Source organism: Lissotriton helveticus, chromosome 7, assembly GCF_964261635.1.
Source record: "Lissotriton helveticus chromosome 7, aLisHel1.1, whole genome shotgun sequence".
NCBI lineage: Eukaryota > Metazoa > Chordata > Amphibia > Caudata > Salamandridae > Lissotriton > Lissotriton helveticus.
Genome location: NC_136068.1, coordinates 1481114031 through 1481129977, shown reverse-complemented (window position 1 = coordinate 1481129977; position 15947 = coordinate 1481114031). Strand labels below are relative to the sequence as shown.

At 44.1% G+C, this 15947-nt stretch overlaps 1 protein-coding gene across 3 annotated transcripts in view; it reads right to left on the bottom strand.

Moving 5' to 3' along the window:
- The window catches only part of LOC144770399 (uncharacterized), a 643183-nt gene that overhangs the window by 264630 nt on the left and 362606 nt on the right, over window positions 1-15947 (bottom strand). For all 3 annotated transcript variants that reach the window (XM_078654899.1, XM_078654900.1, XM_078654898.1), the window contains exons 4-7: window positions 15573-15600; window positions 14509-14611; window positions 8414-8434; window positions 6359-6451 (exon numbers count right to left, since the gene is read on the bottom strand). In XM_078654899.1, the coding sequence (XP_078511025.1) occupies window positions 6359-6451; window positions 8414-8434; window positions 14509-14611; window positions 15573-15600 (245 nt within the window). The remainder of the gene's footprint in view (window positions 1-6358; window positions 6452-8413; window positions 8435-14508; window positions 14612-15572; window positions 15601-15947) is intronic.

Below are 15947 nucleotides of genomic sequence, written 5' to 3'. Positions count from 1 at the left end.
CGTGCTGTCCAATTTACATAGTTTGAAGCAGGGCTTCCCTGCGTATTCATTATGCAGGTAACATGGAAATAACACTACATGGTGCCAAATACAGCAGATGAAATGTTTTTTTCCTTTCTAGTTTTTTTTGTAAACTAGGAAACAAGTGCTCAAGCTAATTCAGGTCCCGCAGGAAATTTCTGACCCTGGCCCCACAAAAACCTCTGACAAGTCTGCAAACATGACATCAAGAGCCCTTGCTAAAGTGCAGAAGTAGAGTTTCTATGACACGAGTCCTATTCCCCAATTGACCACTGTAGTCCTTGGTGGTGGAACCTGACACTGCCTGCCTGATAGAAGCCCAGTGAAAGAAGCCTGAGAAGAAGCACTTGCACCGTAGCACCTCAGCGTCATTATCTACAAAAGGTGTATTTTCACAAGCACACCTTGAGCGATCTAGCAGAACACTCCAAGAACCTCTGAGTCGCGGCCTCCAGCGTCACCTCAGCTTCATTATCCTATTCACAAACACACCTTGAGCAATCTAGCAAAACACTCCAAGAACCTCTGAGTCGCGGGCTCCAGCGTCACCTCAGCTGCATTACCTATTCACAAGCACACCTTGAGCGATCTAGCAAAACACTCCAAGAACCTCTGAGTCGCGGCCTCCAGCGTCACCTCAGCTTCATTATCCTATTCACAAACACACCTTGAGCAATCTAGCAAAACACTCCAAGAACCTCTGAGTCGCGGGCTCCAGCGTCACCTCAGCTGCATTATCTTATTCACAAGCACACCTTGAGCGATCTAGCCAACACACCAAGAACCTCTGAGTCACGGCCTTCATTATCTTATTCACAAGCACACCTTGAGCGATCTAGGCAAACACTCCAAGAACCTCCAGCATCACCTCAGCTTCATTATCTTATTGGCAAGCAAACCTTGAGAGATCTAGACAAACACTCCAAGAACCTCCGAGTCGCGACCTCCAGCGTCACCTCAGCTGCATTATCCTATTCACAAGCACACCTTGAGCGATCTAGCCAAACACTCCAAGAACCTCTGAGTTGTGGCCTCCAGCGTCACCTCAGCTGCATTAGCGATCTGCAAACCACTCCAAGAACCTCTGAGTCACAGTCTCCAGCGTCACCTCAGCTTCGTTATCCTATTCACAAGCACACCTTGAGCGATCTAGCAAAACACTTCAAGAACCTCTGAGTCACGGTCTCCAGCGTCACCTCAGGTGCATTATCCTATTCACAAACACATCTTGAGTGATCTAGGCAAACACTCCAAGAACCTCTGAGTCGCGGCCTCCAGCGGCACCTCAGCTGCATTATCCTAATCACAAGCACACCTTGAGCGATCTAGCCAAACACTCCAAGAACCTCTGAGTCGCGGCATCCAGCGGCACCTCAGCTGCATGATCCTAATCACAAGCACACATTGAGCGATCTAGCCAAACACTCCAAGAACCTCTGAGTTGCGGCCTCCAGCGTCACCTCAGCTTCATTATCTTATTCACAAGCACATCTTGAGCGATCTAGCAGAACACTCCAAGAACCTCTGAGTTGCGGCCTCCAGCGTCACCTCAGCTTCATTATCTTATTCACAAGCACATCTTGAGCGATCTAGCAGAACACTCCAAGAACCTCTGAGTCGCGGCCTCCAGCGTCACCTCAGCTGCATTATCCTATTCACAAGCACACCTTGAGCGATCTAGCCAAACACTCCAAGAACCTCTGAGTCGCGGCCTCCAGCGTCACATCAGCTGCATTAGCGATCTAGCAGAACACTCCAAGAACCTCTGAGTCGCGGCCTCCAGCGTCACCTCAGCTGCATTATCCTAATCACAAGCACACCTTGAGCGATCTAGCAGAACACTCCAAGAACCTCTGAGTCGCGGTAGTGAGACAAAATATCGAAATTAAAATATCGATATACAATAATATCGATGTTTTAATTTCGATGGTATAGAATATCGATGTCCAAAATATCGACAGACAGAATATCGTTTTTTTAAGGTATGTTTGTTACTAATATCGAAATTTACTAATATCGAAATTTTGTTTAGTGTTATGTATTTTATTATGTTGTTTATATGTTTGTTAAATATGTTTTGTAATGTATGTTTGAAAAATAGTAATTTTGTTTACATTTTGCGTTTTAGTATCAGAGCGGGTTGTGGGTTTATAGGGGAATAGGGTGGGAAGTAATTTAATAATAATTAATTAATATATTTTTGTAAATATTTTTAATTAATAATTTATTGGTAATTAATTAATATTAATTAGTTAATTAATTAATATATTTTTGTAAATATTTTTAATTAATAATTTATTGGTAATTAAATAATATTAATTAGTTAATTAATTAATATATTTTTAATTAATAATTAATTGGTAATTAATTAATATTAATTAGTTAATTACGTTTATTTGAGTTAATGTTTTAATATATATATACATTGTTGTTATTGTTAATTAAATGGTAATTAAATAATATTAATTAGTAAATTAAATTAGAGTTAATGTGCTAATATATTTAATTTTTTGTTATTGTTAATTAACAATTAATTGGTAATTAATAATTATTAAGTGATTAAATGATGTGATTTATTTATGTGTAGTGGGTTGTGTGTTTATATGGAGATAGGGTGTATAATATATAATTAAATGTAATTAATTAAAGAGATTGTATTTATTTGTTGGTATTTATTAAGTAATTAGTAATTAATATGTGTTAATTAGTTCATTTATAATTACATCAATTTAGTAATATTAATTGTTATTAATTGATTAATTGAAATTTATATTAATTGTGTTTTTTTGTATGTGTAGTGTGTGTGTGTAGTGGGAATAGTAATTTTTACCCCTACGCTATCCAACGCTTTCCCTACTGTTGCACCCTCTGGAGTGGGAATAGTAATTTAAACCCCTACGCTATCCAACGATTTCCCTACTGTTGCACCCTCTGGAGTGGGAATAGTAATTTTTACCCCTACGCTATCCAACGCTTTCCCTACTGTTGCACCCTCTGGAGTGGGAATAGTAATTTAAACCCCTACGCTATCCAACGCTTTCCCTACTGTTGCACCCTCTGGAGTGGGAATAGTAATTTTTACCCCTACGCTATCCAACGCTTTCCCTACTGTTGCACCCTCTGGAGTGGGAATAGTAATTTAAACCCCTACGCTACCCAACGATTTCCCTACTGTTGCACCCTCTGGAGTGGGAATAGTAATTTTTACCCCTACGCTATCCAACGCTTTCCCTACTGTTGCACCCTCTGGAGTGGGAATAGTAATTTAAACCCCTACGCTATCCAATGCTTTCCCTACTGTTGCACCCTCTGGAGTGGGAATAGTAATTTTTACCCCTACGCTATAATTAAATGTAATTAATTAAAGAGATTGTATTTATTTGTTGGTATTTATTAAGTAATTAGTAATTAATATGTGTTAATTAGTTCATTTATAATTACATCAATTTAGTAATATTAATTGTTATTAATTGATTAATTGAAATTTATATTAATTGTGTTTTTTTGTATGTGTAGTGTGTTGTGTGTTAAAGGGGGAGTAGTGTGGGAAGTAATTTTTACCCCCATGCTATCCAACGCTTTCCCTACTGTTGCACCCTCTGGAGTGGGAATAGTAATTTAAACCCCTACGCTATCCAACGCTTTCCCTACTGTTGCACCCCCTGGAGTGGGAATAGTAATTTAAACCCCTACGCTATCCAACGCTTTCCCTACTGTTGCACTCTCTGGAGTGGGAATAGTAATTTAAACCCCTACGCTATCCAACGCTTTCCCTACTGTTGCACCCTCTGGAGTGGGAATAGTAATTTAAACCCCTACGCTATCCAACGCTTTCCCTACTGTTGCACCCTCTGGAGTGGCAATAGTAATTTTTACCCCTACGCTATCCAACGCTTTCCCTACTGTTGCACCCTCTGGAGTGGGAATAGTAATTTAAACCCCTACGCTATCCAACGCTTTCCCTACTGTTGCACCCTCTGGAGTGGGAATAGTAATTTTTACCCCTACGCTATCCAACGCTTTCCCTACTGTTGCACCCTCTGGAGTGGGAATAGTAATTTAAACCCCTACGCTATCCAACGATTTCCCTACTGTTGCACCCTCTGGAGTGGGAATAGTAATTTTTACCCCTACGCTATCCAACGCTTTCCCTACTGTTGCACCCTCTGGAGTGGGAATAGTAATTTAAACCCCTACGCTATCCAACGCTTTCCCTACTGTTGCACCCTCTGGAGTGGGAATAGTAATTTAAACCCCTACGCTATCCAACGCTTTCCCTACTGTTGCACCCTCTGGAGTGGGAATAGTAATTTTTACCCCTACGCTATCCAACGCTTTCCCTACTGTTGCACCCTCTGGAGTGGGAATAGTAATTTAAACCCCTACGCTACCCAACGATTTCCCTACTGTTGCACCCTCTGGAGTGGGAATAGTAATTTTTACCCCTACGCTATCCAACGCTTTCCCTACTGTTGCACCCTCTGGAGTGGGAATAGTAATTTAAACCCCTACGCTATCCAATGCTTTCCCTACTGTTGCACCCTCTGGAGTGGGAATAGTAATTTTTACCCCTACGCTATCCAACGATTTTCCTACTGTTGCAATATGTGGAGTACGTATATATATTAATGTATATGTAGAGTTTTTAATTTATTTTAAATGTATAAGTATTAGTTATAATTTTTTTAATATTTTTTAATGTTTTTATTTAATATTTGTAAAATTATATGTATTTTTAAATTATTTTTACATTATTATTAATACATTTAAAAAACGATATTTTTAATTTCGATATTTTTGTACTACGATATAAATTTTTCGATATTTTTGTACTTACCTTTATGAAGATATAACTCAGATATTTTTGACTTCGATATTTTTGTGTCGATATTTTTGTATGTAGATATTCTGTCTTTCGATAATATGTCAGTGATTCCTGAGTCGCGGCCTCCAGCGTCACCTCAGCTGCATTATACTAATCACAAGCACACCTTGAGCGATCTAGCAGAACACTCCAAGAACCTCTGAGTCGCGGGCTCCAGCGTCACCTCAGCTACATTATCCTAATCACAAGCACACCTTGAGCGATCTAGCAGAACACTCCAAGAACCTCTGAGTCGCGGCCTCCAGCGTCACCTCAGCTGCATTATCCTAATCACAAGCACACCTTGAGCGATCTAGCAGAACACTCCAAGAACCTCTGAGTCGCGGCCTCCAGCGTCACCTCAGCTGCATTATCCTAATCACAAGCACACCTTGAGCGATCTAGCCAAACACTCCAAGAACCTCTGAGTCGCGGCCTCCAGCGTCGGAACCAGAAACAGAGTAAGAAGCTGGCCCCATCCACACTGGTGCTGGGACACCTGTTGTGCAGGTCTTTGTAACCTAGGGGCTGGAGAACTGAATCAAAAGTGTAACGCACCCTGCAAGTCACTAGTACAGGTCTAGGAATTAACTGACTTTCAAGACACTGAGTGGGGGACCCTGATAAGCTCATTAAACCATTTCTATTTCTTTTAACTGATCTGTTACCAGCAAGTACTTAAAGTAATGTTTTGTTGAAAGGACGATCAACACGCTAATCAAAGATGCTTATATTATAGCTGAATGGGTTTCCTATCCTCATGATAGACTCCTGTTGACTCTGCATGCTACCTTCACACCAGCACCACTCTCGCTCGGATCCTCCACTCGGTCATCTCACAAGCCCCCACTCAGACACCACCCTGACAGGTCCTGAGCTGTGCTACACTGAATCATGATGCCCCACAGGCACAATAAGTAGATGTATTACCTGCACTGTGTACTCTCATCCTTAGGTCTCAACAATGCTAAGCCGATTACAATCTGATGGATTCATGCTTTCTTGAGGTCAAGACTCTAGGCCAGAGGTCTTCAAACTTTTGTAGGTTCTAGGCCCAGAACTCACGCACTGTTGAAGCTGTTACGCCAAAGCCTTCTGCTGTCTTGTGATGAAAATGCACAGGCCACATAGGGCGGATAGGGGAGGGGAGACTGCCGGGGGCGCACGTCCGGAGGGTTCCGGGAACCAGTGCCCCCGACAACAGATGAAACACAGCCTCATCCATTGTAGTAGTCGGGGTGCTTGTGGCCAGAGTCTCACAGGTGCTTGTGTTTGCAACAGACAGCCTTCCGTCTCCTGGGTTCTAGTGATCAGATTACCAGAATTCCATGGGATGCCATACTTATTAACAGAGTTCTTCACAGCCCTACCACTGCTTTGCAGGCATCCTAATTAAAAGTGTGCTTAATGCAGGCAAGTACAAATATTCCCATACTATCCTCACTGCTTACCCTATCCCAGCCCAGTACTTACAAATCGAGAGGAGTTGTCGTTTTTCACAGTTTTCGCATTTCCAAAAGCCTCCAGGATTGGGTTAGCCTGTAACAACTGCCGCTCCAATTCACCCTGCCAGGGAAGAAAAGTCATTAATACGAGAAAGTAATCAGAATGGAAGTAGACAGACGGAAGTTACTTACATGGCACAAGGACTCGCATACACTTCACCTGATTCTCCTACAGTAGCACTAGGCAAACATACGCCTGAACATACCATGGGGCAGATTAGGATGGCGGACCCAGAGGTGGAGGGACCGTCCGCAGGGGCAGCGGCGGTCCCTCCGTGCAAATTACGATGTGACCGCCACCCTGGCGGTCACTTCCTGTATTAATAACATTGCGGCGGGTGCTGCTTCAAGCAGCACCCACCGCAATGTTAAAAATGCATGTATTGCATTTACATGCACAAAGCGGCAGGCACCGCGCGGTGCCTGCTGCTTTGTGCATGTAAATGTTGGGGGGTACCATAGGTACCCCCCATGAGCACCCCCCACCCCCCGACACCCTGGGGGCCCGCAACGGGCCCCCAAAAGCCAAAGTCCACATGCTTTTCCACGGCGGAAAATCCGCCGCGGAAAAGCATGTCTCCGTGCAAATCCTAATTTGGCTGACGGTGTCTACCAAATAGCCCTCCCCACACGTGGATCAGTGGCGGACGGACCTGCCGTCCGCCGCTGGTCCAACCGCAATCCCACCGCCATCCTAATCTGGCGGTGGGTGTTCTATGTGGCTGCGGCGGTGAATTCGCATACTCCGGGCCGCCGGTGGCTTCCACCGGCCCGGAGTATGCGGATTCACCGCAATCATAATGAGGCCCCATGTGTACAGGGAGAAGGGCCAGTCAATCCCCAAAACATCAAAAGCACAGGATCAGAAACCAATGCACAGCTCTCCTGTCCTCCAAAAGAAAAGGGTGCGGTAATACCAGCTTTTGGCAGACCAGCAAGATTGTTTTAAAGTATTTCCCACAGGGGCACCAGAAACAAATGGTCTCAGTGCTGGCGGAGAGGGTACCACGGTTACCCTAGCGGCAGAGTCTGCAAACAGTACTCTCGAAGGAACGGGGCAGCACCCAGGGCTGGTTGTTTTTGGACACAGTGCATGGAATGGGTTGACGGCTCTAATGAACAATCATGGATCCTCCAAGTCACAGGTTCAAACTCTAGAAGAGTCAACAAAGACTTTCATCTTTCTAAGTACAATAAAAAGAGCACCATGGAGAACAAATTTTGATAGGAAAAAATGTATCCTGACAGGGTCAGAATAAAAACCTTCGTAATAAATCCAATAAGAGGTGACCTGAGAACCAAGAAAGGTATGTAATGGAGTGGACCATGTTGCGAAGTGTTGAGTTAAAGAGTTACATTCACTGTACAAACTTTACAGATCACAAGGTCCATACCTTTCCCTTGGTGTATATATGCATTCTTACCTACATCGGATCTCTGCCATAGAAGAGGTGGGCATCTTCAGGTGGCCAGAAGTCCTTTGTAGCACTGCAGGTATCCGGGAGAGATCGTGGGTGCTATAGAGGTGTTCGAATTAAAAGTGACAGCACCCCATGCGATAATTAAATAATGGCAACCTTGGCGTCTGCCTTGAACCTTCATCTTTGCAATGGGTGAGCAAATGGTAAGAAACAATTGGCCTGTAAGTGTTGGGGAGGAGCCCACTGTGTGCTGCACTGGATGTGTAGAATAGTTTTTGCTCTAGAACCACAGAGCACTGAAGACCCCGGGGCAGACAATGACACATAACTCCCTATCCTAATCATAGGCAGTTAGAAGGAGGTCGCTTTGTTTTAAGAGGCAGGCAGCAGGTCAGGGTCTTCTGAAAGGCTGAGAGGGCCAGTAAAAAACGAGTCACATGTTGAGCTATGCCTGGACTTTGGATTATTTCACCAGCTTTTCAGACTCTTATTTGTAAGAAATCTCCCCATTCCCATATAGACCAATCAACTTTCCAATGCTGTACAAGGACATTCAGGAAAACAATGCATGAGTGAAATGGAAAACTCTGTTGGTTACTCACATAGTTTACAACGCCGGAGGTCTGGGAGGTGGTACACCAAACAGCACGGGGAATGGAAACAGACACAAAACAAATGTTAACGAAAATCATATGGCATGAAGGATGAGCAATGGAAAACAAGAACCAAAAAGGGTTGGGAGTGACAAGGGTACACAGCAGACAAAGAATAGACGCCACCCTCTGACTGAGAAATAGGGCAAACCGTCACATGTCAGCAGTCTAAACTCCTGCAAAGAGAGATGTGTTTCAGAAAGGGCAGAGTCATCAGGGAAGAGAAGAGGACTACCAGACTTGAAATTGTGATGTATGGATCCAAATCATTGACTCAAAAGCAAGATGAAACCAAGAAACATCTATAGAAGCCATTGGAGACCAGGTGGCTTTAGTAGTGGAGGGGTGTGGTGGGGTGCACACCCTTGGGTACCCTTTTCCACTAACGCAAAGGGGACACGTCCTCTAATGGGAGTCTGCTTCCAGGAAGCCACTCGCGAAGCAGCTGCTCCACACACAACTCTTTTGACACAAAAGGGCAACTCAGGATTCTCTTGAGGGCGTGGGTAAATATAGTAAAATAGTTAGGAATGCCAACAAGGGATTTGATCAAACAAATAAAGTTACATACACATTCATAAATCATTCAGTGTGTCATAACTTGACATCACAACTTGATTGAAAGTTATTCAAAAGTAAAATCGGGAGAAATAATCTCAGAAGCAGGTGTATATATTCATAAATGTTATATTGAAAGAGGTAAATCTTCATATGTACATTAACAGGAGTTCAGAATGTAAATCTAATAATACATTGACAATGATCAACGCAGTAGATTTCGGTGTTTTTATGCCATATGTCAATGTATTCAACATCCACTTCCCACATACACAGATAAAGCCCGCTGAACACAAGATACTTGGCTCTGAGTAAGAGCTTAACAATGACTAGAGAGGACGTTGGGTTACACATTGACGTTTCGGTCTCAGTCGTTATATAAAAGATAGACCTTTTTCCAATATACAATTTATGAAGATTCTTTCTCCCTAATCTTCTTTTGAATAACTTTTAATCAAGTTGTGAGGTCAATATAGGACACACTCGATGATTTATGAATTTGCATGTAACTTTATTTGTTTGAACTGGCACTTATCATTATTTTTCGCGCTCAGAGAGAAGGCAGACTAATCGAAAGTAAACTATTTGCAGCGGTCAGCCCATGTCGCTTCGGGAAATGAGCAGTCAGCCCTTTTACTTTATGATTTTAGAAATTAGTACTTTTTACATATTTTTGAAAAATTAAGAACTATTCTAATATGTGGTATATTTGTATTAGATCCGTTTGGAATCATAGATATTCATACCCATCTTTTTAAAATATAATACGCATCATCTACAAACAGCAATGTCACTAGTATTTAATCTAGAGTCTTCAGATGTATGCTTTTATGTGGCTACTTATATTTTAAAATGTATCTCTGCAAGAAAATCAATTATTGTATGAATTTTGCCAGTTGTTAATTGTACTATGCACTTTAAACTTGATGCTGCTGAACTACATATTTGTATTTTGCACAAAACCATGGTGCACTTTGAATTCGATGCTGCTGAATCATATAATTGTATTTTGCACATATATTGTTGTTGGACTAATTGCTGCTACCAATATTCCCTTGTGTAGGATTATTTTATTACCTGCAGTTTATTCATTATTATTTTAAGCCAATAGTCAGTTTAGGTGCGGCTAATTGGATATACACCCTAGAATTGTTAATTTGCACATATACTAATCTCGAGATAATACTTAGCACTTTAAATTGTATATTTGCACATAACCAAAGATCGTAGGATTGTTAAGTTCTTTTGCCAAATTTGTTGATCCTATGACCATGCATTTTTAATATTGTTAAAATGTTTTTATCATGAGTGCTATTATGCAAGATTATTTTTGAGATAGTTTAATTTAGTATGGTGCTAAAATTCTCTTGTGTGTATGCTGCTATATGGTTGTATTCTTTTACAAACTGAATAAAGCATCTTTGACTTTAGATATTCATACAGCAAGTAAGTATAATTAGATGCATTTTATTAGATGATTTTCAATGACATAACTATATTAGAACAGTTTGCAAACACGGATATTAAAGTTAAAGGTTTTTGCAATTACAGCTATTTGGAATCAGGGATGTGTGCTAGAATTACTTGTATTTAAATCTTAGCAATTAGATTTATTTTGTAAGGTGTTTTGGAAATTAAATGCATTTTGAAAGCATTTGGAACAACGTCTGTATTAAAGAGGATTAAACTTAGATATTTTTGGATGCGACTATTGACCTAGAACCATGTGGGACTGAAAGGAAGTATGTTCAGAAGAGGGGTCTAGGATATGAACCCCTCAATGTTCATAGAATCTTTAGTCCCTACGACTTGTGTCCTCTGGTGAAGGTGGTATATTCATAGACTGATGCGTTTGAAACACCCCAGGTGCAAATCACCTGACCTCCCAAACCCTATCCTTGCACTCGTCCTCTCACTGAAGGGGATCCAGTGTGTGGGTGCATGTTTGTGTGATTAAGTGCATGCCTGTGTGTGTTGTGGGTGGGTGAATTTATGTGTGTGGGTAGTTGAATTCCTGTGTCTGGGTGGGTGCATGCCTGCGTGTGAGTGAGTGAGTACAGGCCTGTGTGTGTTGTGTGTGGGTGGATTCCTGTGTGGGGGTGCATGCCTGTGTGTGTGGGGACACCTACCTAAAGATCAGGAGTGATCTGGAGGGAACTGACGGTCTGTGTAGCCAATGCAATGTACAGAAGGAAATGAAGTTATCTGGGTTGCTACAAGCATTCTAGAAACGTTAAACGTTGTGTGATGGAGAACACAACGGTCTAAAGATCAAGAGTGATCCGAAGGGAACAGGCAGGCACTGTAACCAATGCAGTGCACAGCAGCAAGTGATCTCATCAGGGTTATTGCAAGCATTGTAGAAAGGCCATGGTGTGGGTGAATTAAATATATATGTACATAACTAATACCTGCCACCCACGCCCTTCCTGTAACTTTGGGAGGCCTTGAATAGTCTAAATTGTCACACTTGTAGGAGTGCGATGGTTATTAGCTATGTTGGTTGTGTTACTGGCATCGCTGGCGGGGCAAGGTGCAGTGGCCACCTGAGAAGGGCCCTGGCAATTACTACGTTATAAATGAAGCAATGAGGAGGAACTGAGCAAGGACGGAAGTGATGTCATCAGACCCACTGCAAGCATTCAAAGTGACTGAGACCACTTGCCTGGTGTTTGAATAAGGTGTGAGGCTCCGGCTGGCGTTAACAAAACACACAGAATGGTTAACAGTGACAACAAACTCGGTGGGAAGACTGCAACATGCAAGTGTGAGCAGGGCACAACACTATGCAAATTTCGATCATGCTGAGAGAGGATTTGAATTTCTGGAGCAGCTCTGGTGCTATTATCATACAAGGTGTACCACGCTCAGGGGCACATCTCGCCAGTGACAGCCATGTCCACCTCTGATAACTACTTAATTGTCATACCAACCACATATGTGCGTAGCGTTATTGTCAAATCATCCAAAAGCCCAAGACAGATTTCTGGGTGAGGTGAAAGATCTGGGTGTGCAGCTGTAAGGAGGGGTCAGGATTCCCAAGGGTTAGATGAACGTGCAGAGAGGCAGACACTAGTGTTGGCGCGGTGCGTCCATTGGGGCGTAGGGGCGAAGCCCCACTAAGCCCCATGGACCCACCACGTCGTCACTAGAAGCCAAACACAATTATTTTAAAAAATCGCGCTATCTGCCGGCCGGGAAACCGGGAGACACCCGACCTTCCCGGAGTGCGCAAGGGGGGGGGGGGGGGGGGGGGGAGAGGATCGGGCTGCTGCAGCTGCGCAAGTGTATTTTTGGGCACAAACATGCCCGCGCATGCGCAGATCGTTTTCTTGTGAATTCCCCCTTAGAGAGAGGACCAGGGGGCGGGCCGCAGCCCCCCGTTACACAGGGCGACTGGGCGAGGAGTCATGGTGCCCCCCCAGCCAATCCTGGCGCAGGATTGGCGGGTCACTACATAGCCCGGTTACATAACCCCCGACGGATAGCACGGCCGACTTTGGTGCTGGGAAACCAGGTTCGAGCCTCTTATTGAACCATAAAAATGTATACATGACTTACTTTGGTGTTAAATAAATAGATATTTAAAAAAACAAATAAAAATGATGTTCCGACTAAGGTGTGAAATTGGTGTTGAATAAATACATGTTTTTAAAAACAATTAATATTAATCATGTATCATTGGTGCTGGAGTACAAGGTTCGAGACTGGTATTAAACACTGACAAGCTGTGTGCAAGTTATATGGTCATAAAAATAAATGAATGATGGATGCAGGATGGGTGGATGGGTGGATGCATGAATGGATGCAGGATGAATGATGGGTGGATGAATGGATGGGTGGATGCATGAATGAATGATGGATGCAGGATGGATGCAGGATGGGTGGATGGGTAGATGAATGAATGATGGATGCAGGATGGATGCAGGGTGGATGGATGGGTGCATGAATGAATGATGGATGCAGGATGGGTGGATGGATGGATGGATGATGGATGAATGATGGGTGGATGAATGGATGGGTGGATGAATGGATGGGTGGATGCATGAATGAATGATGGATGCAGGATGGGTGGATGAATGAATGATGGATGCAGGATGGATGCAGGGTGGATGGATGGGTGCATGAATGAATGATGGATGGATGGATGGGTGGATGCAGGAATGGATGCAGGATGGATGATGGATGGGTGGATGGATGGGTGGATGGATGCATGAATAAATGAATGATGGATGCTGGATGGGTGGATGGATGGGTGGATGAATGAATGAATGATGGATGCAGGATGGATGGGTGGATGGATGGATGGATGGGTGCATGAATGATGGATGCAGGGTGGATGGATGGGTGCATGAATGAATGATGGATGCAGGATGGGTGGATGGATGGGTGGATGGGTGGACACATGAATGGATGCAGGATGAATGATGGGTGGATGGATGGGTGGATACATGAATGAATGATGGATGCAGGATGGGTGGATGAATGAATGATGGATGAAGGATGGATGCAGGGTGGATGGATGGGTGCATGAATGAATGATGGATGCAGGATGGATGGATGGGTGGATGCATGAATGGATGCAGGAATGGATGATGGATGGGTGGATGGATGGGTGGATGGATGGATGCATGAATGAATGATGGATGGATGGGTGGATGGATGGGTGGATGAATGAATGATGGATGCAGGGTGGATGGATGGGTGCATGAATGAATGATGGATGCAGGATGGGTGGGTGGATGGGTGGACACATGAATGGATGCAGGAATGGATGCAGGATGGATGATGGATGGGTGGATGGATGGGTGGATGGATACATGAATGAATGATGGATGGATGCAGGATGGATGGGTGGATGCATGAATGAATGATGGATGCAGGATGAATGCAGAATTGGTGGATGGATGGGTGGGTGGGTGGGTGGATGGATGGATGGATGGATGGGTGGATGCATGAATGATGTGTGGATGGATGCAAGGTGGTTCGGGCTCGCTCGCTGCGCTCTCTCGCTACGCTCGCTGCAATATGCAAATTAGTTTACGCCCCACCACTTTCAAATGTCACCAGCCGCCCCTGCTAGTGTACATACATGAATGACAGAAGCATGTGCCTCCGGGTAGCTACGCGCTTAACAAATGTTTTAGTCATTCATTCATGTGCTGGTACGAAAGAAAGCTTTGGAGACAGATGTGAAGACAGAAGCTTGCATGAGCAGGGACAATGGGACATGTAAGGGACACATATGCAATGGTGGGGATATGCAAGGCAGAAGAAAGGGCACACACAAGTGAACATCAGTAAGAGAAGAGCGTACCAAGCAGATTGGAGATTGTACAAGTGAAGATGGTATGTCTGGGGCAGTTGCTGTGAGGGAGTGTGTGCGGGTGCAGGTATGGTGTGAAGCGGACTGACATGTAGTGACATACATACTAGGCAGTGCCCTGCCCATGACTGATAAAATCAACAATCGCCACCCCACTCACCGGCACCGTGTGCTCTTTACGGCCCTTGTGTGAGGAAGCCACATGCGCCAGGTACTGGATCACTTTCTTGGTGTTCTCGGTCTTGCCAGCTCCAGACTCTCCCCTGCAACAGTACCGTGTCAGACACATGCAAGGAAAGCGTGTTACAGCAGTGCTTCACAAGGAGGGCAGGAGCGTGCTCGCACGCGAGCATGAGTGCAACGACTAACTCAAGTGGCTGCCTTGGTGTCATTTGAGGACTGATTCTAAAACAGGAGAGTGTTTATGTGAGTCTTGACTTCATGCTAGCCAGAGACTGGCAACTGTACTTGTGTAGGGAGCAGGGTTGGATTAATAACGCGGGCACTCCGGAAATTCCCGAGTTCCATCTGTGGACTGCTTTTTGGAGAAGTCTGGGGGCAGATTTGGGCTGTGTCGCTGTTCGGATACAACCAGTGGCCCAGTGGGTGTCTGAGTGGCCTTTCTGGAGGCAGTTGGGCGCTCATTACCTCACATTTAGCAACAGGCAGAGGTGTCACTTTCTTTCTCTCGCAGGGCCGGCCCATTAATGTATGCATACCTAGCGGGGCAGGGTGCCTGAGCAGAAGTGGCCGCACTTGTTTTCAGTCACCAGTGTAAACTAATCTGTGCCCTTTTTTTGTCTCCCCCCCCCCTTTTTTTAAATAAAATGTCTCCGAAGCTGTGTTTTGAGGAAAGGAAATATGGAAATGTAGGCCACTTTTTTTTGCGTGCCTGGGACGATTTTGAATACCAAGCCAACCCTGGTAGGGAGGAAGACATCCAGTGTTCGTGTGACTGTAGGCCACGGATATAAAACCTGTCAAAATAGTGTCCTACTTCTGTGTCTATCATCTGTTGCTGTTTTTGGTGTCAACTAAGGTGCACCAATGAGTGGTCACTGCTGATCTCAGTCTCTGTGCTATTCCAGAAGGGCCAATGACTGCACTACCAACGAGTTCTAGGTCTGGGCAGAGTAGAGACCTCATTGGATGAGCATGCAACAACCTGGAGTTCAAGTCATGCATTACACAACTGCTGTGCAAGTGCACGCGTGCATTACTTACGTGCAAAGAATAGACTGGTCCTCGCGATCTACAAACACAGAAGAAAGGTGAGTAAATAAAGAGACATCAGCTACACGGCGTACATTGAGCAAGAGGTGAAGCAAGAACCTGTCCAACACTATACACAGGCAGAGAGAAATCTTCCCAACATTTGGACCCGACTCACAAACGACAAGTGGGAAAAGCCAGCATGCACTCTCGCAAGATTACTCCCAAGTGTACAACACATGTTCAACTTAGGGATCAGTACGAATCCCTAGGATTAGCCACCGGAATCAAGACAGTCAGAACAGGCCCCCCAGCTGGCCTCACAAAACTTCTTACGGTGGCCAAACCAAGATCCATGATGGCTGACATGCGCACAAAATTGTCATA